This window comes from Ursus arctos, unplaced genomic scaffold (genome assembly GCF_023065955.2).
Source record: "Ursus arctos isolate Adak ecotype North America unplaced genomic scaffold, UrsArc2.0 scaffold_18, whole genome shotgun sequence".
Taxonomy (NCBI): domain Eukaryota; kingdom Metazoa; phylum Chordata; class Mammalia; order Carnivora; family Ursidae; genus Ursus; species Ursus arctos.
In genome coordinates, this window is record NW_026622852.1 from 51,300,306 (window position 1) to 51,324,056 (window position 23,751).

The window sequence follows — 23,751 nt, forward strand, 5'->3', positions numbered from 1 at the left end:
TGGATTTTTCATCTTTACAATCACACATGGAGTAAGACTCTTCAACTCTACAGCAAGAAGATTCTTTAGCTTATTTTAGCCTTCAGAGAACATTTCAGGTTAGAAGAGTGTTAGAAACCCTGCTCCCTCTAAAACGTAAGGGTTTCTCTTTTCCACAGGGCAGCTCAGGACAGGTGTATGTTGCTTTAAGAAAGCCAGACATAAAACATTAAAACTGACACCAATACAGACAAACTGTGCAATTACAAAAAGAATTCCTGGCTTTATATCCAGATTCACCACAGGGTTCCTTTAAATGCTGCACTTCCCTAGTGCATTTAGATCTTAGAATCAATGAACATTTCTGTTTACAGAATTTTAAATTTGTTCTCCCATTAGGGTTCTAATAAGCAACATGGTACAATAAAAAGTGTATGGGCTTTGAGGTCAAAAAAGCCTGGGCTCCAATTTAGATTCTGCCATTTACTTACTGTGGAAATTTGGGTAACTTTAAGTTCTTTTAGAGCCAAGGAAAGGGAGGCTCAGACAGGTAAGCATATGATTACATACATAGTTCTCAACAGTTCCTTAATTCTAACATGCACCCCCCCCCCAACATTTCTAAAGTCTGTAAGACAGGCATAATAAAATCTACTTTCTAGGAGTGTCTGCAGATTAAATGAGATAATATGTGTAAGTACACAAAGGCACTCAATAAATCAGCTCTTCCCCCACTGGAACCACATCTTGGGGAAAGACCAACTCTTCTCCTGACACACAAATACCCTTTAAAACATTACTGATAATTAATTAATTAAATAATTAATGAGTATGCTACCTTCTAGGTCTACCAGGCATGAAAGTAAGGCCTACCAAGTGAGGTGTTGCAGAGTGTCAGAGACTGGCCCTGCTGTCACCTGTCTATTAATTAGAGCAGGTCCACATTAAGTTACAGGCTCCAGATCCCACCCTGGCTTTCCAGGTTCTCTGCCTGGTCTGCCTATATTTCTCTGCCATATTGTGATAATCAATTCTGCACTTCTTTCCAATTCTTTTTTTTCTTTGTGTTCATATTCTCTGTATGTCCCTTCCCCTCTTTGGGCCTCAGGGAATTTACAGTAGTTAGAAGTTTGGATTTTATTCTGAAAGTCACTGGGGGGTGCAGAGCAGATATGATCTGATTTATATTTTAGAAAACCCCTTTGGCTGTTGTGTAGACAAGAGACTGGAGGAGGACAAGAGCAGAGGCAAGAAAACCAGAAAAACTGCTATTTCAACAGTCCGGATAAAGTCATGGTGAGCTGGACTCATCCAATGCAGATGGAAACGACTGAATAAATTCAGGATATATTCTGGAGGTAAAACTGAGAGGACCTGCTAATGGGTAAGATGTGGGGACTTCGCCCAGGGAGCAATTCAAGGGTCAATTTCACTACTTTTTTGGGGAGGTGGAGTGGGGGGTGGGGAGAGTTAAGTAAATTAACTACAAAGAAATCTGAAATGTTCTTTTTATATCAAAATATAGTAAGCCTTAAATAGCCACTGCTTTGAATGACACTGTCCCTTCCTAACTCTTCACAGCTTAAATGTGAAGGTCACAATTTAAAAGTCGATTTCTCAGGGAGGAGTTCCCTGACCATCCTATATTGCATCTTATTCTCTCTCAGCTGCTCATATTTACCTTCCTTCTAGAATGTAAGTTCCTCCTCAGCAAGGGCCTTGTAAATCTGCCTCCCACTGTCTCCCTGCACCTAGCACAGGTCTGACACATGAGAACACATGATGAGTGAATGTACAAATATAGTATGGATCAAAATTTACATTTTACATGAATCTTTAATATAAAGCTCGAGGATCCAATGATATCACCATCAGCCCTCTTTCTGATCAGAACCCTGCACTCTGTGGTAGCTGTTCGATCGCCTTCTCTGAGCCTGCAGTATTTTAGGGAATAATGTTGAGGCACCCTAGTCTAGACCATGTCACTAATGACATCCTAGGTGTCTTGTGAAAACCAGTACATTAGCAAACAATAAGGTGGTTTGTGACTCTAAACAGAGATAAGAGAGAGTCCCCTGACAAAGCTAACATTTATCTTTCAAAATCTAGGTGAAATTTTATAAAGGAAAAGCAAAAATGAATGTCATAACTTTTATTAACAATACTATAAGAACTTTTCAAAAGGATTTTCAGACTAATAAAAATTTGTCTTTCACATCAAAAGGCAAGAATGAACAAGGGTAAGAAAAAGTTAATATGCTTCTGGTTCAATCCTCCAGCAGATGATAAAGAAAAACACCTCCATTTCAAAATGACAACAATACTGAAACAGAGCCACGCAGAAAACTATTCTGTTTGGAACATCCCACTCCGAAGCCTTCTCTCTTTTGTAGATCAAGAGTTAACTATATTTCTGTGTCAATGTATAACTGAAATTGTATCTGCTTCGCCATACCCAACACCATGCTTCAGGAGCCTGGTAAAGGTTGGTGGGTGATAGCATTTTTAAACAACAACAAAATACTAAAAAGCTCAGAAGGTCACTGACTGTGAGGGTGAACTTGAACAAAGGAGAACTTGATGGGCTAAGTCCTAAATAACAGGTCAGTATATTTTACCACCTAAATCAAAGGACTCTTCATTATGTCAAAAACTCACCCACCCAACTACAAAAATTAGTAAAGAGGTTCCAGCTAATTCTTCTAAAACCAAATTCTCCATTTACAATTTTCTTAACAGTGAGCACTTTCCTGCCAGTGCAGGTAGCTTCCAAATGTCAAGTGGGTCAGTAATAAAATGAAAAGCTGCAGAGAAACTTTAAAAGAGACATTTAAAAATGGGCTTTAGAAAAAATGGGCCTTAGCAGAGAACTGACTGGAACACACTGTGAAAAGATTACTCTAGTTCAGTACATGAATATTAATAGAAAAAACCCTGCAGTGTTCATAAATAGTTATGACGATGATAATTACAAATAATGCAAGTCAAAATTCTAGATCAGTTACAAGTGCCTGTAATGATAGTCTATCCAAACCAAGCAAATATGTTTTAAAACTCTAAGGGTTTCCATTGACAAACCTATCTATCTAAACAAAGAAGACTTCTTTTGCTCAAATATCTGCCAGTTTTTTACAAATGAAAATCGGGAAGGGAGTGCCAGAGTACTTAAACATTAGAACAGTCATTAAACCCACATCTGGGTTTCATAACAAAATAGTTTAGGTTCTCAATTTATGATTACTATGAAATGGAAAGTTGTATGGTCAGTCTGGAAAAAAGAAGAGAGAAGTTAGAGGTTTGTGGATACGCAACAGAAGTGCACTGTCAGCCTGTAAAAGGATTTCTGAAACCTTGCTCTTGGTGCAACTAACCCCTAATGAACAAGTAGTGAGAACTCTCGCCTCCACATGGTGCATGTTGTTGAATCTCGCCTCTCACTTCAGTTAAATAATAGCAGCAAAGAGACAAGCGCTGTTCTGCACTCCATCAGGCAAAAGCTGTTTGAAGAGAGGCTGCGCACTCCACTGCTGTCCTGCACATGGGGCGAGGCAGGCCCCTTCTTGCAGAGACTGCGCCGGTCATCGTGGTGGACGCTCAGCAAGTACAGGATAGACGTCTCTAGCCTGGCATCTCCTGCCACCAAGCTCTTGAGTTCATGACTAAGTTCACGTGCCATAATGTGTATGAGTATTTCATAGGCAAGTGTGAGCACTAACAGCTTTTTTTTTTTTTTAGTAAACACACTGTGTTTCTGTCTGTAACAAGAGGATTTTCCTCTTTCATTAATTACCCTCCAAAACAAGCCCACTCCACAATGCAAAGTTCAAAATCACAAAATACACCTTCTTTACCAACCTAACCTTAAACAAACATCTTTGGCAAACTGGAGATCCTTCTGTTTCATGAGACCAGACTTACTAAAGCAACAGAAAGAGCTTTTCATTTTATAGAGCTTTTTGGATTAAGAAAATGGACAGTAATTTATGTAAATACATCGATCTCAAACGACTTCTCTAGTATAAAAAGGAATAAATAATGCAAATCACTGTGTTCTGGATATGGCAAAGTCTCTGATGGAAATGGCAGGGATGTGTACACAAAGGTGAACATAAATAACTGTGTGTATGATAAACGTGGTTGCTAGAGATGGACACAGATAAATAGGTACAAAATTGGAAAGAGATAGCTGCAGACAGAGGGAAAGACACTGGTTCAGCTGCACCTCAGTAAGTTCACAGGTTTCATGGTCTAAAAAAATCTGCGACAGCTGAATTTCTATTAAGAAGGTTTAAAAAGCTGGTTCCTGCTCCTCTTGGACAACCTGGAATAACATTATCTTTGAATACAATGAATATGTCACAAAATGCACTATTGTGTAAAAAATTTAGGGTCAAAACACGCGGAAAAACAGGATCCTAAAAGAAGATGAATGCTTATTAAATATCTTTAAATATCGGAAGCTGTTTAAATGCTATTAGACTGGCACCTAGAACCCCCAAATATCTACTTTCCTCTGGGAAGGAGAGGCTATGCCTCTTCAATCATCCCTTAAATGTAAAGAGGTTTGACCCCCATGCAATGGATAAAAGTCACCCAAAAAATGAACAAAAGAGGTGTTTGGAAAAACCAGAACACCATTCATCCCAGCTAACGACTTGTTCATTATGAGTGATGATGGATAAAGACTTCTCATGCTGAGATGAAATCAAGATTTATATGCATTGTTTCCTCTCCCAACTTGTGGGAAGATCATCATCATTTAATTCTATCTCTGCGGCCAGTGATGGGCATCCAGAGAGCTGGTTATCAAACGGCGCAGTCAGCTGGCAAAAGCCGAAACGTGCAGTTGGCACATCTGGACAGAGCCGCCACAGCCGAGGGTGAACAATGACTCCTGGCAAGCATCCAAATTGCTTGCAGACGCTAGCAGGTCTCATCTACAACCGCCCCTACCAGCATCTCTCTCTCTCTCTCTTTTTTATGAGAATCAGATTTTCATTGCTCCATTCAATTGCTCTCCTCTGCCATTTTTTACAGCTCTTATCGTTCCCCTGGAATATGGCCTTGAGACAGCTCATCCGTGTCCTTCACTGTGTTATCTCTTCTAACTTTTATTAAAACTTCAGCTTTCGTCTGAAGATAGCTAATTAAATCTGGAACAGATTATATGCTTCTCCTTAAAAAGAACACAAAACTATTTTCTTCAACCTGAGTAATGCATTTTTTCCTCTCCAGAAGATGAAACCAAAGGTGTTGAAGAAGTCTCATTTATTTACAAAACGATGATATTTGACATGTCATACAGAGGTTGATTTATATTAAAGTTGTCTGTGGTATGACAAATCTTTGAGCTATTTCTCAAAATAATTATTTCTCAATACTGGTAATATTTTTTCCCTCATATCCTTTAAATATCATAGCTAATACCATAAGCTTATTTTCAGTACAAAGTTGGGTAATGAGGAATTAAAGATTAACAGGTATTTGTGCACATCAAGTGATTTATCTTTAAAAAATTTATTTTACAGTTGCCCTCATTTGGTAAAAATGAAAATTGTTTTTCTTTTATTGCATACCCCAAACACTAGCAACTGAAAGTTTCCCCCATGGAAAATTATGTGAAAACATGAAATTAAAAGCAGTCCTTCAAATTTAGGATTTGGTTTTCAAGACAGCTTTATACCAATAGCTCATATAGCTTTGTCTTAATCCATCACAAATTATTAATGATGGAGCTTCCATAATCAATAGGAACACATTCTTCTCACACATGCCACTGACCCAATCCCTTCCTTGGGCCCAGGGGCACTTTAAAAAATCACTTTTTTTGCTGTAGATCTGCTAACCAAACCTTCTAGCAATGATATCTAAAACAATCTAGCCATCCTTCTCACTCACTCACACACACACGCACGCACGTACGAACACGTATGCACACACAAGCATTTTTAAACTAACGGTTAAGCTTATGTTTCCATGGTCTCACCTGAAATTTTCTGGGATCCTTTTCTTCGCTTCACTGCCTTAAGCAAGATTTCTTTCATAGTGACCTTTGTGTTGTCCACCTGAATAAGGGAGAATCCATGAGCAGCATTTCTGTAGGAAAAGACAAATATGAAATCATCACTAACATTCAACCAGAGGAATGTTATTATGGTCTTCACTGTGTTTAATAAAGTTTTACTGAGTGTACCTTAAAGTGCCAATTATTTAAAAAAAGACTAACTTCTAATGAGAGAGAGAGAGAGGCATTCTGGTATAAACAGTTCCAAGTGAAAGAAAGGTCAGAGCTAGGGAATGTTTTTCTAATTTATCTCAAATTGAATCTAATTGGTCTGTGTGGGTCACTAGTACCGTGGGTTACTCATGTTGGCTCCCAAGCCAAATCCTGGAACAAGGACTGACAATAAACTTGGTTTGTGTCAGCAGATGTCACTGCAGGCAGATACCACCATCACATTAAAGCTCATGGAGCCCTAGAGGAAAAATGTCATGGGGTGAGGATGAGGGGTGGTGGCGGGGTGGGGGGAAGGTGGAGGGGAAAATATGATAGCCCAAAGCAATTTAGAATAAAGAAAATAAAGGCTCATCCTAACTGGCTAGTAAGTAAGTAAGTAAGTAAATAAATAAATAAATTTTAAATGTACGGTCTGTATATACTTCAGTAGGAAATGTTTTAATCCATTTGGTCCTAGAAGGTCAAACAAAATATGAAATGAAGCATAAATAATTACAAGACAAAATACTGACACTACTTGTAAGCTTCTAGTCAGTCAAACTTGGAGGGAGGGGTTCATTTAGACAGGAAAAAACTGGTAGGGAACAAGTACCCTAAAAACAGAAGCCCATCCCTGGGTGAGGCATAACTTCACTAAGACTGTTAATTGCAATAGCAAGTATCACAAATACTACTCACTATGCTCGGGCACCAGAACAAAACAGGCCAATTCCAAGCAGCTCATCTAACAAATGGGACCCAAGTTTCCAACTACGGAACATGGGAATTACCACAAGGAGTTTGGTCGCATTCCCATTTCCTCGTAAGAATCTCAAAGGAGAACACAGAGCCAAAAAATATGGCAGAACTTCACATTGACAAGAAATCCGAAGGAAAAGCCAAGCCCCAAGCTAAGCCATGGAAAAGCTTCCCAACGGGAGAAGGCTGAGGACCGGCTGAGAAGAGGCCTTAAGCCTGTTTGGGATCTAGTTTGGACCCAACCAGGTGGCTGGCTTTCCACAGGGGCTGGGGGCCGATCTCAAAACCAAGGACCCAATTTGCTTCCCTAATACAAAGACATCTCCACACCCCTCCTCTCCATACGGCTTGCTGTTTAATCCTTGACATTCCATTTGTTAAAAAGCAAAAGCCGACGCTGGTCTAGCCAACACGATCATCCATTTTAACTTGGTCAAGTTCTTGCTATTGAACAGCAGGCCTGAGAACTGTCAAGCTAATTTTACTGAACACTCTGTTACTGAATCATGCCTGAGCTCCAGCCATTCTTTACCTCAGAAGCTGGACCCCATCCCAGAACAATCTTTAAAAGTTTATTTTACTGATCAAAGCAAAATAAGAAATAGCTCTTTTTTTAAAACTATATTTAGGGAGCGATGCAGTAAGTGATACTTTGGCAAGAGCACTGAAATGTAAAGTGCCTTGTGCATTTATAAACTTGGGGGTATTTGCTCTGGCGCTAGGCCAGTGTGTGTTTGGAACAAACGCCAATCATCCGCGTTCAGGCTTGTCTTCCCCTGCTCTCTCCTCGGAAGTCAGTATGTGCTCCATCTGTGACAATATGTTGGGCGATGGGTGAGTGGGGCCTAAAAGGGAACACAAGTTCTCGGGTACGCCCAAACTAGTACTGGGCTAGATCTCACGAACTTCCATCTACCTGGGTTCCACCTGAACTATTTTAGATTTGAGTCCACTTATAAATTGCTTACATTCTCTCCTAATCTGCTGCTGGCTGACAGCATTATTTCAAACCAATATGTTTATCTTTTTTAGCAAAGGCAGACTAGAAGTTCAAAAGGAAGCCTTGCGTTTGGACAAACTTCCATAAATTAAACGTGTCCTTTTAAAAGATTTTTGAACAGAGGAAAATCCCTAGTCTGTATTTTTCTGTCATTTTACCAAAACGTACCTGGGTGACAAGGTTAAAGCAAGCAGAGGAAATCCCTGGCACTTATCATCCACAGGCATTACTGATAAATTGTGTGGTGGAGGAATAAAGGATTACCTTCTGTATTTTTTCATTACACTTTTCTTTTGTTACAGAATACATAAATCCATTGTGGCACAATGTAATATGTATCACCATGCTACACCTGCGGACGCTTCCGAGCGGCTGCCATGTCTGTGCAGTCAGGAATGATAAGTGAACCACCCGTGAATGTTAACGATAGTGATCATTCTGAGGTAACTCGGCTCTCCATCTTCCTTTACAGCCTCCGTGCTGAAGCCAGGGTAGCAAGGTTCATGAGAGGAAAATGAAAACAACAGTGAAGGGAAGGGGCACGCACCGCGCTCGGAATGTGCCTTCATGAGTGTGCGGTATCTTACTCTGGGGCTCCATTTCGGTAAAATCGTGCACATTAAAAGGAGAAAGAGGTTGTGACCCACGTATTGCACACTCAACCAGACCTAATGAAAGCTTCCTCAGGTCAGTCGCCCGCTGCACTCGCTTCGCTCCCTCCAGACAAACACCAACTTTGGATCTTGCTCCAAGTCTACAGCACTTAAGGGGACAAAATGTTTCTAAAATACAGGAGCACAGAATCGAAGTGGTTCTCCGAAGACACCTAGGTGCCACTGTTAAGTTATGCTCCCAGTTAATAAATGGAAATGGAGACTTGCTCCCACAATTTTCAGCTTGACTTCCAAACATTCTGGGTTTTATGCCTCATTTCTTTAGATCCAGGAATTTTTATGGGCTTTCTAAAAAGTCTATTGAAATACATCTTTTAGAGCTGCTTTTTATTTAATGTGGGGCATCGGGTGTGCGATCGAGAAGACACTGATCTCGAGGGAAATGCTGGCAGCAGGTAGGGACGGCACTCGCTAGCCTCGCCTCCCTTCTCTGTGTGGCCCTGCATTCCAGTCTCTGAGGTGTGACCTGCGCTGAGGGTGGCTAGCCCTCGGACAGACAGGCGGATGGAGAGACAGATGGACTATAAACCCAGGGTCTCGTCTCAGGAACTGCTCCTCCTCCTGCTCCCCTCGTGGACAGACAGCTTGTCTTCTGCCACAGCAGGGCACTCTGGGGGCACCGAGCACAAGCAGCTGCCCTCCACAGTTCCTTGCGCTGCCTGCGCCGGGTCTAGGCTGAAGCGCCACTTCAGGGAGCTGACTAAATGCTGCCAGGAGTGCTTCAGTCAATTCAAAGTTAGGTCCTGTCAAGTCTCGTAACCACTGAAAAACGTATGGGCATTTTAAAAAGAGATTACTCACTTGAGGAATTCAGCCCTGTCCCAGTGCAAAGCCACTCAGCTACCAGAGGGAAGTTTTTATACCCACATTAACCTAACACGACGAGCGTTTCTCTGCTAAATATTAAACCAGAGGTGACGGAGCACAGGTCCTTAACTGAAAAGCTTAGATTCTATTTATAGGGACAGAGCTGGAAGCAGAACCCAAGTTGGGAGGCAACATATTGGAGAGGAAAACACATAGGCTGGGAGTTAAGTACCCTTTGGTTCAAATCCTGGTTCCATGGCTAACCAAAATGTTGCCTTAGCCTGTGGGAACCTCAGCGGCATCCAGGAAAGGCAGAGGCCGCTTCTCTACAGAATTGTCAGAGAGGATAAAATAGACAATGAATGCCAAGCACCTGGCATTAAGGTTGGCAAACAGTAAAAGGAGCTTAGAAATGTTAGTGCTCTTGTGTTCCCCTTGTCCTAAGGCAACACTAAAAGAGGAGAGGCCCCACTCACCCCCTCTCTCCTACACCCTCAGCAGAGATTGCTTAGTTGGGGGAATGGATCCCAACCATTCTTATAATTGGTAACACGGGGCCATTAAAATGTGCAATCTGCTGGGCATGGTAGCAAAAGTGAGGGGCACTGTACGCAAGCAACCTCTGGCCCAGGCAGCAAGCCCCCCTGAAGCTCACAGAAGAGCACTGGGGCTCTGTTTTCAAGGCTTTCATTTTTGAAAGAGTAAGCCAGAAAGTGGGTATACTACACCTCAGCTTAACTCACTGGCTTTGGATGGGGATGAAGGAAGTAAAAAATCATGGTGGTGGTGCAGAGAAATTCAATGAGACTTATTAAGAGCTTTCTGAGCTGCACAGTACAAGTTATTATTCAACAATTACAACAGTTATAACAGCAACTACCATCTACTGAACATTTACCAAGTGCCAGGTGCTATGTTAAGCTTTTAAAATCTGTATTAACTCATCCCATCCTAAAATAGGTGCTATTATTATATCCATTTTACAGAATCTGAGGCTGGAGGCATTAGGGAATTTACCTGAAGTCACTCTATTAAAGATCTTAATTTTGAGTTCAGAAATCAACAATATGGGGCGCCTGGGTGGCTCAGTCGTTAAGCGTCTGCCTTCGGCTCAGGGCGTGATCCCGGCGTTCTGGGATCGAGCCCCACATCAGGCTCCTCCGCTGGGAGCCTGCTTCTTCCTCTCCCACTCCCCCTGCTTGTGCTCCCTCTCTCGCTGGCTGTCTCTCTCTGTGTCAAATAAATAAATAAAATCTTAAAAAAAAAAAAAAAAGAAATCAACAATATGGTCCAGAAACCAAGTAGTACAGTCCAGTGGGAGAGAAAGACAAAGAAGCAAAGAAAGAATTACAGTGCTATGTGTAAGTACAAAGATGGAGGCCAGCTCTGAGTGCTACCAAACACAGAGGCACTTAGCCAAGCCGGGGAAGGTAAGGGGATCAGAGGGGTCCTTAAAGGAGATGTCTCAAAACACAGTGATCATTTAGTTCTATATCATGCTAAGAAAGATGGTGGTGACCAGAAGGCAGCAAAGCACAGCAAGCTCTAGAGTAGAACCTGCTTTGGAGTCCCAGCTCTGCCTTCCTGGGATAAATGATATAATCTCTCTCTCTCTAGCTTCCAGTTTCCTCATCTACAAAATGGGGATAATTCTTAAAGCAGAAGATTATTGTGAGGGCTAAATATTTGTAAAGTAGTTAACATAATACCTGTCATGTAATAAATGCTTAGTATAATAACCATGGTTTTTCTACATACAAGGAAGTGATAAATGAGATGATGACAACTGTCAACATTTATTGAGCACTTACTTTGTTCACTTAATCCTCCCAGAAAAGGTAGGTGCTATTATCCGCCCCATTTTATAATGGAGGACACTGAGGTGGGGCAAGGTTAGGACACCTGCCTGGAGCTACGCAGCTAAGTGAAAGAGCCAGGAGTCACCAAAGCCTGAGTTTTAAACCTCTCTATAGCCCAGAAGGGAGCCTTGAGGACTCATGGGAAGAAGAGACTTCCAGAGAGCACATCCTCCAGACAGGAACTACTGACCCATCTGTGGCAAAGTTTCAACACCCACTGTAACATTCAGTTTGATCATAAATGCCCCAACTCTTAGACTACCCATATGAACTATGAGATCCCTTTTTAAACGCCCTTGGAGAATGTCATGGTTTCTTGAGCCACAATCTCAGTTTGTGAAAGTGGGAAAAGGCTGCCAAGAGTAGCACTCGATTCTCCACTCCTGACCAGGTCATAACAGTGATGAAGACACACTCCTCCAGTTCCCAGCCTGCGCTGGTCCCAATTCCATGCATGTTCATTCTCTAGCACTTCAAAGTAGAAAATGAAAATATATGAGCAAGAGAAAGCCTTGTAATAACTGCAGCATGCCTGCTTTAAAGCAAGTCCTTCGGGTATTACTTTATCCATAAAGAGAGTTTACACTAGTGTGAATGCCACATTTTGTTTCCCCTTGCACTGACAAATTTTTTTTTAAAGATCAAAGCGTATTGTGTGAGTATGTGATGTTTGACATTGGACAAAGTACTCTTTTTCAAAACAGACATTTTCCAAAAACATAACTCGCTAGACTAATGGGCAGTGAGAAGCCAAAATGACTGCCCTCCGCCTTTGTGTATCTTTGCCAGAGTCCTTGGGACTTGCCAAATCCGGTCATGCCTGCTTAGCTTGCTCGACTGATTGTGCCAGAAAAGAAAATAAGACACAGATGTATTTGAGCTCTTTGAGATGCCAGTAAGAGAGACAGCTAATGGCTTCATTTCGACCCTCCCCTTCCAGCTGGGCACAGGTGGGGGATAATGAGGTCCCTCTCCCTAATCAAACTCAATTATTTACTACTCTATATAACCGCAAAGACATTCACATTCAGTTCAGAATATAAAACACACCGTGGGCTACTTCCAACTACTGCCACTGGGTATTTATAACAAACTCAAGTGGCTAACAGTTTGCCTTGGCAGGAGTTTAAGTGTGTAAAGTTTTGCAAACTGTTTCTGTTCAAATATGTCCTGCTGAAATGGGGTCCCAGGCGGGGTTCCATAACTGTCAGGTCAGTGAACTGCATAACATCTGAGAATGTATTCACCATGCAGTGCAGACAGGATCTGGAAATCAAACGCTTCGTTCTATTGCAACCTTCTGAGAAGCATCACAGTTTTTTCAACAGCAAGACTGACATTGTATTAATAAACATTACAAGTCACTAGCCTGACATGTACATAGCAGCAGCTGACAGACTCCAACATAAGCTGAGGGGAGAACAGAGGAAATCAAAATGAGACATAGTAACTAAACATGGCCAAGAGGGTGGATCATGAAACAAATCACATTAATGTCAGAAATGTGAGTCCTAAACTTTTAAGACATATAGCAACAAAAGCAACAATCTGGTATAATTTTTGGATACCAAAGTAAGTTGATGGCTATCTAAAATGTGTGCTTTTATTGTAGGAACAAAGCATATCCTGGCACAATTTCAACAGACATTCCAGTGAGGAAAACATACATATTTAGCTTGTCTGACCTTTAAATTCTTAGAAGTATGTAATTAATGCTTTCCATCTTTATTACTTGCTCCAATATTTCTGCCACTTTAAACAGACACAAAGAAAAATCTTTTCTTTTCTCTAGACAGTAGCTGTTGCCAAAAAGGAAATCAAGTCAGATTTACAAATACAAAATTAAACAGGCTGCATATGTTACATTTCCGTACATGAGGACAATCTGGACAATGAAAATGTTTGCTAATACAACAGAATGAAAAGAAACAACACACAGTTGGTCTTCTATGACTCGAGCAAACAATAAATAAGTAAGATAATTTATACCCATATTGTCAGGCCTGGTTACAAAGAATATACGCATCTTTTCTTTTTCCTTATCCTATTCTAGCTTTGGTCCTTACCAAACTGTACGACCTTGAACAAATAATTACCTGTTTCTGATCCTCAGCTTATATACTATAAAAATGTGTTTGTTATGAGGAATAAAAGAGATAATGGCTACTAGGGGCACCAAACTGAGTGAGTGTGCAAAAACGCTCATTTCCTTTTTTTTTTCCTCCTCTCTAGACCACAAAGCAGTATCACATAAGAGTAGGAAAGGTTTCAAACTGATGACATCCTTTCAAAAAGGTCTGGTCACTTGGGGTATACTCTGGAGATCTCATCAAGAGGGTACACTAAAACTACCAATCCTTTTGAAAAGCCCTCATACAGCCAATGAATCTGCATGCCTCTTAAAAAGCAGCTAATCTTTCCCTTTATACATAGGGCCAGGAGAAGCCACAGCTGTCTCTGGGAACTTTCTGGGCCACAATGCCCAAGGCAGCCCAGCTTCTGGTGGAAGACCCTCTACCCATTACCCACTACCCTTTCCCAAACAGCAAAATCCTAGCTGGATTCTATTTGCTCGGCTCTGTAGCTATTGGTTAGAAACGTTCTTTCCCCATGTCCACCTGATATAGCAAACATTTTAAGTAAAACACATGTATAGGAGGGAGATTTAACTGTTCTTACTGACTTCTGATTTAGGGGGATTCTGTCCATTTTACTAGTTTGGACTTTTCTTCTCTTTTTAAAATCCTTCTTTCCGACTCCAGAATAGGATCCTGGTGTGAAATGTTAATGGCAACACATCTAATGACACCATCACAGTTGCTATTGCCAGTGCCATTTTTAACCTCAATTCAGTTCCACAAATTCTAATTGAACTGGCCCTGTGCTGGGGAATGGGAGAAGAGGGACAAAAGCAGGCCCGTCCCCTGTTCACTCCAAGGTCTCATCCTCCCTTGTCCTACCACGTCCAAAGGCCCAGCAGGCCTTGGCTTGGTCACCGCTGCCAAGGAGCACTTCTTCAGATACTGGGAACTAGCTGAGACCCAGCCATTTAGTTTTGGGAACCAATCAGACTCCCCCATACTTCTGCCTCCTACTTCTCCCCTTCCACACTCCTGATAGCCAAACAACTTCAAGGCTTAGGCTCAGAGCAGCTAGCAGTCAGCAAGTTAGAGACTCCTGTTTACATACACATTGGATCTGTCCAAAATCAATCACCAACAAAGGGTATGTTAGAAATCCATTTGCCTGTCTGGTAAAGGAGTTTCCATTAGCATGCTCCTAATTTGCAAGTTGTTAGTGTAATTCATTCTCCCTCCCCAAACAACAACTCTGTGTCTAGAAGTTCCCCAGGACCAAGGGCCTGGAAAGAGAAGGCTGGTCTCACACCACCGACTCAGTAAGAACATCAGAAGTCACCCAGTCTCACATTCTTCTCCACAGGACACTTTCCCAACTGGGGGCTCACGTATGTTAACTAGCTCCTCTTTTTCATTTTTTTTTTTTCCCAGAGAGAGAACATGCATGCACACGAGAGCAGGGGTGGGGGGGTGGGTGGAAGGGAAGAGGGAGAGGGAGAAAGAGAATCCCAAGCAGGCTCCACACCTAGTACGGAGCCTAAGGAGGGGCTTGATCTCACATGACCCCGAGACCATGACCTCAGCCAAAATCAAGAGTTGGATGCTCAACCAACTGAGCCACACCCAGGCGCCCCCTCTCTTCAAACATACATAATTCTATAACCTAAAAAGTCACTGCCTTGCGTGACGGAGCAAAGTGAAAGTTTAAATTTTCTTTTGTAGGAAGAAACATAGCTCTATTTTCTAATTTTTCTAGGATGGACATGTGTTCATTATGTAATAAATAACCCAAAGAAAAGTTAAACCCCATACACACCTTAGTGTGAATTATTCAGACTGAGAAGTCTCTGACAGAAATAACAAAAATAGCAACTATGTAACACTTCCTACAAACCAGGGTCTGAGCTAACATCTTCATAACAGCATTTCCTACCTGAGGTTTAAGGGCCCCCAGGATCAACAGATGAATTCACAGGCTAAGTTTCAGAATTTAAAAATTTTGCTTTTAGTTTAATGAAAATCATGAACACACACACACACACACATCATATACATATGATGTATATTTAGAAAAGCAAAGTTATATATAGAATATATACGTGTGTGTGTATACATTATATATATATATATATATATATATATATATATATATATATATGACTTATATAAGCAATAGATTGTGATAGAGATGTAGGCCACTCTTAGCCTTCCATGTTCCCCATTCTCTACCCAGCTGGGGGAGCCCTGAATCACTGCTTAGAGGAGAAATACCCAGGAGAGCAACCCGATCCTCATCAGATGGATCTGAACACGAAATAAATTTACTAAGATAAGCCAGGGTCGACAAATCTACCCATGCCTGTTCACATTGACGTATTGCTGTCTATGGCTACTTTCTTGCTACTATGGCAGAGTTGAGTTGCAGAGATGTATGGCCCACAAGCCTAAAATATTTACTACTTAGCCCTTTACAGAAGAAGTCTGCCAACTTGCTGGATAAGTTGTTGAGATTTGGGGGTTGTGTGTTCCAGCAGCTAGAGTTATTTAACATCACTAATAGATTCAGGAAAAGCCAAATGACATCACTGCAAGTCACATGCAAAAACAGTTTGTTGAACAGAGAAAAGTGAGGGGAGAAGTGGGCACAAGGCTCTCTCTATGAACTCTTGTTTGCTGATCTCTGAAAAATTCATGCTCTGAGTACCCAAGTCACACTGTGCACAGGTATCAATCAGGCAGAGAGCCCACCTATGTACAGACCAACTGACAACAGCAGAAGGTAGGGTGACCAATTATCCTGGTTCACTAGGGGCTGGGGGAGGGTGCTCCTGGTACAGGATTTTGTATTTCAAGACAGGGAAAGTCCTGGGCAAACTGACATAAATCAGTTATCGTTGCAGAAACATTCTTTGCTTTTCCAGTAAAGCACATTTAAAACTGGGGGGAAGGATGCACTATAAATCAACCAGCTTATTAAAATAATGGACTCGGTAGTTAAAAATACACTCACTGTTTAAAAGACAACTATTAATATGGTAGTCAAGGTTTCCTATGAAAATCAAAAAACTCAAGTTGACAAGTACAACATTTACCACCCATTAAATCCAACATCAGTGACTTAATCTGAGCAAAACATCACCTGTTGCATTTAAGTTGTTAATCTATATTTTATTAATGTTACAGTTTTATTTGTATTTAATTTATAATTTGGATTGCATAAAGACATGGAATTTATAGCCAGAATTTTACCTTTAAGTGTATTTAAGTAACATTATAATAAAACGAATTTGGGCAAACATTGAGGGTTCAGGAGAATTAATTTTCCTTTAAAAGAGGTCTGTACATTACTTACATTTAAGAAAATTCCTCATGACAATTCCAAGAGGTAGTTATTATTCCCCTCATTTTACAGATGAAGAAGCTGAGCCTATGGTCGTGTAGCACCAGTGAAACTGAAATTTTAACACAGGTTAGTCAAAGCTCAAAGCCTGTGCAGCTGCACCTGGAGGGGGGAAGGATGGCATATGGGAGATACGAGCTGTGGGGTGGGTGGTGTGAGGGCCTCTGAAAGCCAGAAGGCAAGCTAGAGGCTTCATGGTATTCAAAAGGCAGGAACAGGGCTGTACGAGAAGCAAGGTGGGCTCAGAAAGTGAGGTAGAACAGAAAGTCTGGCCAGGGGCCCTCCTAGGCAGCCCAAAGACACCTGAAGATTCATCCATTCCTTTTCTACAAAGCTCTGCTGGCTGCCCAGGATGTAGAGATAAATAAGACCGTGTGCACCCTCCCTTCAAGTAGTTTATGGTCTTGCTACTATCTCTTAAAAGATGTCTGCCTGTAAGAGGACTGATTTGAAGTCTACAGATCTCCAGTGTCTACCCCTACCCCTACCTCAGCAAAAGTTATCCCAATAACTTTTCAGTTCAGCTGAGCAATGTCTACCCACACTCTGCCCCTCTCTGCTAGAAAACAGCAAGGAGGGGAAGAAGAAAAATGTAGAAGCAGCAAAGAGTTCCATTCAGTTCATTCAAGAAATATGTGTGGCATGCCTACCACAGTAATGGAGCTATGCTGGGTATTGTGGGGCATAAATGATCCAGTTCTTGCCCTCAAAGGGTTTCTGGTCATGACAACAATAACTGCAACAATAACTCACACCTTACCTAAGCCAGGCACTGTTCTAAGTGCTTTACATACATCAACCTATTCAATCCTCATCATGGCTCTATGAGGTAGGTATTATCATTATTACCCTCACTTGACTGGGCCACAAAAAAGTTTTGCAATTCATCCAAGATTACACACACACACTAGAGTAAGGGTAAGGTCAGGAACGGCACCCAAGCATTCTGGCTCTGGAGGCCCCTGCTCTTACCTACTACACTATAATATACAGCAGCTGAATGCTGGCCTTAAGACAGGGGGATTTACTTGAATGGTGAGACCACCACTAGATTCCCCACCACCGTCCCAACCCTCAGTAGGGTGTTGCAAAGAGCATGGACTTTGCAGTCAGGCATGAGGGTAAATCCAGGCCTGAGAGCAATACTTGTCAGCCTCAGTCTTCATGTCTCTAAAATGGTCATAATAAAAACCTGGCTATTTTCAGATAAAATGAAATAATATACACATAGCTTTCAATTAGTAAATAGTAATTCACTGCTTATTGTCATAACCTAGCTCCCTCTTCCTGGTTCAGTTCAGTGTCTTCCCAGACACTCCCTGCCCATTCTCTCCTGGGACAGAGATGCAAGGAGGAAAGGGGTTAATGAAGACAAGGAGCGCAGCTTTACTTTTTTTTGCTGGGACTTCACTCTCTGAAACTTTGGACACATGCCTGGCGACTCCTGAAGGTCTGCTCCATCCTGCATTTGCAGGTGATGCTTTTCTAACTTAGAATAGAGACCAGCAAGATGAATGGAAGGTTGCTGAAGTAAGAAAATACACATGGGGCAAATGGTTAGTAATCTGTACTGTTTCATCAGACAATTGACAAAAAGAAGAAACAGAAAACTTATTGACCTTTTTTTTCCCTAAATGTTGACATATAAAGATTTTATTTTACCTCGTGTTTTTAGAAATACTCTAGACATGTTGAATAAGCTCTCTTGAACTTTAAAAGGGAAAAAGGACTGACTGGGGTGTGTGTTTGGGAGTGGGAGTAGAGGGGATGGGAGTAATTCAGGAAAAAACTAAGAGTATTAAGTTCAAAGCAGTTGCTGTTACTCTCTGCCTTTCCTCCTCTCTCTCCTCCCATTCTCCCAGCTGGGGTTCATAGGGAGACCCTGTATAGTCTCTTCAGATGCTTCTCCCAGGAAGATATGTCCTGCCTACACTCAGCCCCATTCTGTTGAAAACCAATGATTTAAAAGCTCTTGTTTTAAAAAGGACATTTAGCTCAAAAGAATGCAACAGTCGTATGTTAATATTTATGTAGTAAAAATATGCACTAATGAGAACAACTCTTCCAGTCATATAAAGAACAAAAATGCAAGGGGAGACTACTGAAATACCCCTATATACATCTTTTAAAGTAAAAAGAAAAAAGTCCTAATGGTACTTTGTGATGGTAAGACTTTCAAAAGATGCTCTTATGAATTCTATTGGTAGCACTGTAAACTGGAACATCTTTCAGAAAGCTACATGTCAATACAAAGTGAAAGTCTAAAGATGTTTCTCCTCTGACCAATAATACTACTCACAGGAAATTGTCCAAAGGAAGTTATTCAGCAGAAATTAATGGGATTTGGATAAGGACTATTACAGAATCACTTATTAAAACCAAAGCAAGAAAACAATCTAAACATCCCATGGTAGGCTTCCAGTGCATCCTGGACCTTTTTTGTTGTACTGTTCATCACATTTTTTTCAATTTTTTAAAAAGATTTTATCTATTTATTTGACAGAGAGAGACACAGTGAGAGAAAGAACACAAGCAGGGGGAGGGGTGAGGGAGAAGCAGGCTTCCTGCTGAGCAGGGAGCCCAATAAGGGGCTCAATCCCAGGACCCTGGGATCATGACCTGAGCCTAAGGCAGATGCTTAACGACTGAGCCACCCTGCTCATCACATTTTAATGATTTGACAAACTGTCTCCCTACTAGATAGTAAGCTCCACGAGAACAGGGTTGGTCTAGATTCTTGGCACATAATAAATGTAGATTATAGGAACTAAGAACAGATACCAAATATTTGTAATTTTAAGTAATAGATATCAAATATTTGTAATTTTAGTATTTGTAATTGTAAGTAAAAATAACACAATATTTACACTAGAGTGGAAACTGTAATATATATACATGGAGATGATGATACGAAAATGAAAATAGTTATATTAGGAGGGAGGAATCATTGGATAAGTTTTAAATTACTTTCAATATTCTTCAGTGTTGTTGTTTTAACGTCTCCTAAACATAAAAAGAGGGATAATATTTACCGTTACATATACCAAACAAGACTTCATAGTAGGGATGAAACCGTAAGTACAAAAACTTGGGAGTCATCCCCCTCAGCTCCACCTTTCCCTCAATACTCAGGTATTCTTTCTTTGTTCAAGGGTAGAAAGACACAAAATACTCCTATATCATAGGTAGCATAATCCTATTTTGAGTAAAAATCTGCAACAAAGGCAATACGTTTTAAAGAGACAAGGGAAAAGTCCTCTAAAGCAATCCTTCTTGTGGATAGTGAATTTGCTGGTTACTAACAGCAGGGGGTGCCAAAAGGATCACTATCGTTCCCAGGAGAGGGCCAGGAGAGGGCCAGCCCCAGTTCCGGTTAGCAAAACTTAAACTGTGCTTAGAAAACGCTACAGGCTTTCCTCTAACAACTGGGACCTCTGGGTAAAACTCGCTCTAGAGACTTGAATAAACAAAAATTATATTTTTACTTTCATTAACTTCTAACTGATATTTAGCATTTCCTTGAATTATAAATGTAGTCCACAAATCACAGTAACATTAGCAGTACTGGTGACTCTGTCATGAACAGAAAAAACAGATGTCATAGCACATTACAGTTGTTGCAGACTTCTCAAATATCATTTATATTCATCACTACTTTGAAGCAAGAGACTTTAGGAGTTAGACCTGCTGCTGGATCTTGGTATTAAAAAAGCCATACATATTACTCTATCACAAATTTGTTTAATTATTTCAGAAGTATTTAAATGAAATGGAATTCTTTTATATTCTTGTGGATTTTATTTTCTGCATTTACAAACGCTTTTTCTGGAAAGGGCTTATAATTTATAGGCTTTACCAGACTGCCAAAGGCACAGGAAAATTTACCCCTTATCAATCTAAAGGAAGGCAACTGAGAGGAAAAATCAAATTTGATTTGGACAGCGCTGGAGAAGAAAAGAAGTATTTTAAGTCACAAAAGTGGCTGTAACGCACATTTTCATAGAGTTTGGAATCCATGAAGAGAAAGAGGGAAACCCAGAATTTTTGCTTCACAGGCTCCAAAGTACCCCACCCAGTATGTCCAGAGGCCTGGTTCATAGATATTATGTTCAGAGATCTACCTAATGCGATTTGCTACTGCAAAGCCGTCTTCATTTAATCTAGGTGCAGAAGCATGAAATACAATGCAAATGCTGTCCCCAACATCTCCCTGGAAGTAGTCACTATAGATGGACATCCAGATAGCCAATATCATTCGTATGATGCACAAAACCAAAAACAAGTCCAAATCCTAGAAGGCAGAGATGAGATATTGCGATCAGTAACAGGGTCAATACTCACATTCGAACAAAGAGTGACTCTTTGGATGTCAGACCAGGAGATGAATACTTTTCAACCAGGGCCAAAGTACTGAAGCCGAACTTATGAATGGGCTCGTTGGAATCCAGTGGGGGGAAGTCTGTGTCAACCTCCCCATCATCCTCAGCAATATGCAGGCAGTAGGCACTGACATTGTCACTGAAAGGAAAACCAAAAAGTGGAGTGAATACCAAGATGAAGGAGGGACAAGGAGAACAGAGGCTATGGTATACAGCAAGCAAACTGGGACACTGCTGTTCTTTTACCCAAAAGGCTGCTGATACAGTTAGATTTCCCCCAAACCCTACTTCATTTGATAAAGAGGAAACATGGCAATACAAAGGGGAAGAAAAGCAATGTGAAATGAGGGCCTTTCCAGTACTCTATTCTTTCAACAAATATTTACTGAGCACCTGTTATAGATAAGATGCAGAACTTAACCCCTTACATCAAAGATGATATTTAGTATCAGCTCTCAAGGAAGCTTACAGTATAGCAGGAAGAAAAAGTAGGTACTACATTAGCTAAATATAAGTAAATATCATAAAACAGACACAAACAAAACTATAAAAGGAGAAAAATTATTGGTGCGGGGGAGGAATCAGAGGCCTTTGATTTATGGTCACGATTAAGAAAATACCTGTTTAGGTCAGGGGAAGTACTCAAGTTAACAAAAACAATCCATACCGTTCTCCTTTCTCTGAAGAGTATTCAGACTCATGTGGCAAGATCTGACTCCAAACACCAAGGATACTTAACAGAGTAAAAGCAAATGACCTGATTACCCTGATGCAGATAACTGGCTCTCTCAACCACTTCTGGACTTTCCTCACACCCCCAGAATGTCCAGTATGTATTCCCAGATTCCAGCCTTGCCCATCTTAGAGCCGGCACACAATTCCTTCTCTTTCTTTGGGGGGAAGTAAAAAGCCAATTTGCTGAAAAGGGGTGGGAAACTATACCATCATAAAGACAATTTAAAACTTAAAAATCAATTAAAAACACTTTAAGATACTCTGCTCCAAAGTTGAATTGTCTGCTAGCATTCACAGACATGAACCTAATAGTTCACAAGGCAGTAGGGTTCTAAATTGTGCAGCTTAAATTTGGAGTTTTAATTATATGATTGATGCTTAAATTAATTAATTGCAAAGTCTATGCTAATTGTTTAATTGGTTGCTTGATCTATATAGATCATTTTTTGAATTAAATGAGTTGATTTACAAAGTTTATTGATTGGATGTGACAATGAATTATTTCACTGACTACCTGATTTGCAATTTTCCCAATTAATTCACAAATCTTTAGCTGCAACTCCGCTTATTGAGAAAGAGCCTACTTCAGGTGATCTATACTCAGTCTGTCATGACTAAGAGATATTTATTATATAAAACAGGTAATAAGGACAGATTAAAATTAATGGGAACTGTAAATTTGCTAAATGGATGGATAACAAGAAAGTAATCTGGCTATGTTTGTCACTATAAATTTCATGTATTTGCAATGCTGTTAAGAAATTTAAAATTCATCTCTGAATAATATGGGAAACTTACAGATCTTTACAAGAGGTTGCTAACTTAAACACCAAACACTTACAGCAGCAGAAGAAAGTCCTTTAGATAAAGGAAATGTCATGGTATAGCAGCTAAGAGCTTTGTGTCCAGAAAGACCTGAGTTAAAACCTAGTAAGCTGCAGCACTCACAGGCCATGCGATTTCAGAAAATAAGTTTCACCTCCTTGAGTTTCCACTTCTATAAAAAGGGTACAATCACCTAACTCGGAGGTAGTTATGAAGATTAGAGAAGATGATATATACAGAGTCTACGATATAACAGGTAAAAAAAAAAAAAAGAAAAGAAAGGTATGGTAACTATAATAAAGTCAGATGGAAAATAACTTCTACAGTTACGTCAATCCTTAAAGACGCATTGTGGATGCACATTAGAGCAACAAAACAACAATGAAGTTAAGCAGCACGATCCGGAGTTAACATGTCAGCAGTGCTCCAGCCTTGGGGCCCCTGAGCCTCCAGGGTTTTACGAACAGGGCAGACACTGATGAAGCAAGCAACAGACGGCACAGATTATTTACTGCCGTGTAAATCATCCTGAGGAATGTCTGTGATTCCCCAGCACCATAGAGGTTTCAAGGGCAAATAATAAGCCTATTGATCAAAGCAGAAAGCCAAACATTGGTATCAGAAGAATTCTGCTTTGATTGTCAGGGGATGCCCCCAAATCCCCTTCAAAACAAACTCAACAAATGTCACAGGTTAAGAGCCAAGGGCCAAAAGATTCACTGCCAAGTGCTACTATTCTTCTCAGTTTTTAAAAACAAAGTATGAAATCATTTATTCACTCAAAAAACATTTGCAAAGTACCTAACCGTTCTGTAGCCTGCTCTGTGCACAAGGAACGCAGCAAAGAAAAGAATAAATGATTTCCCCTACTTTTCTGGGTCATGAGTAAAATTTAGCAGCAAACAGTACTCCAACACTTTCGACCCCTTAATTGAACATCTGAGGGGAAAATGACTAAAACTTCATATTCAATGCGTGGACATATTGGTTCCTTTGTGCCTTTATAAAGGAATAATTAATAAAAGAAGCCACTATGGCA

The 23,751-nt window shown here is 40.6% G+C and overlaps 1 protein-coding gene across 12 annotated transcripts in view; it reads right to left on the reverse strand.

Annotated features, from left to right (window-relative positions):
- Positions 1 to 23,751, reverse strand: part of MAPKAP1 (MAPK associated protein 1) — a 237,004-nt gene that overhangs the window by 87,375 nt on the left and 125,878 nt on the right. For all 12 annotated transcript variants that reach the window (XM_048222917.2, XM_026513965.3, XM_057313762.1 and 9 more), the window contains 2 exons: positions 21,115 to 21,291; positions 5,966 to 6,075 (listed from right to left, as the gene is read on the reverse strand). In XM_048222917.2, coding sequence (XP_048078874.1) covers positions 5,966 to 6,075; positions 21,115 to 21,291 — 287 coding nt within the window. The remainder of the gene's footprint in view (positions 1 to 5,965; positions 6,076 to 21,114; positions 21,292 to 23,751) is intronic.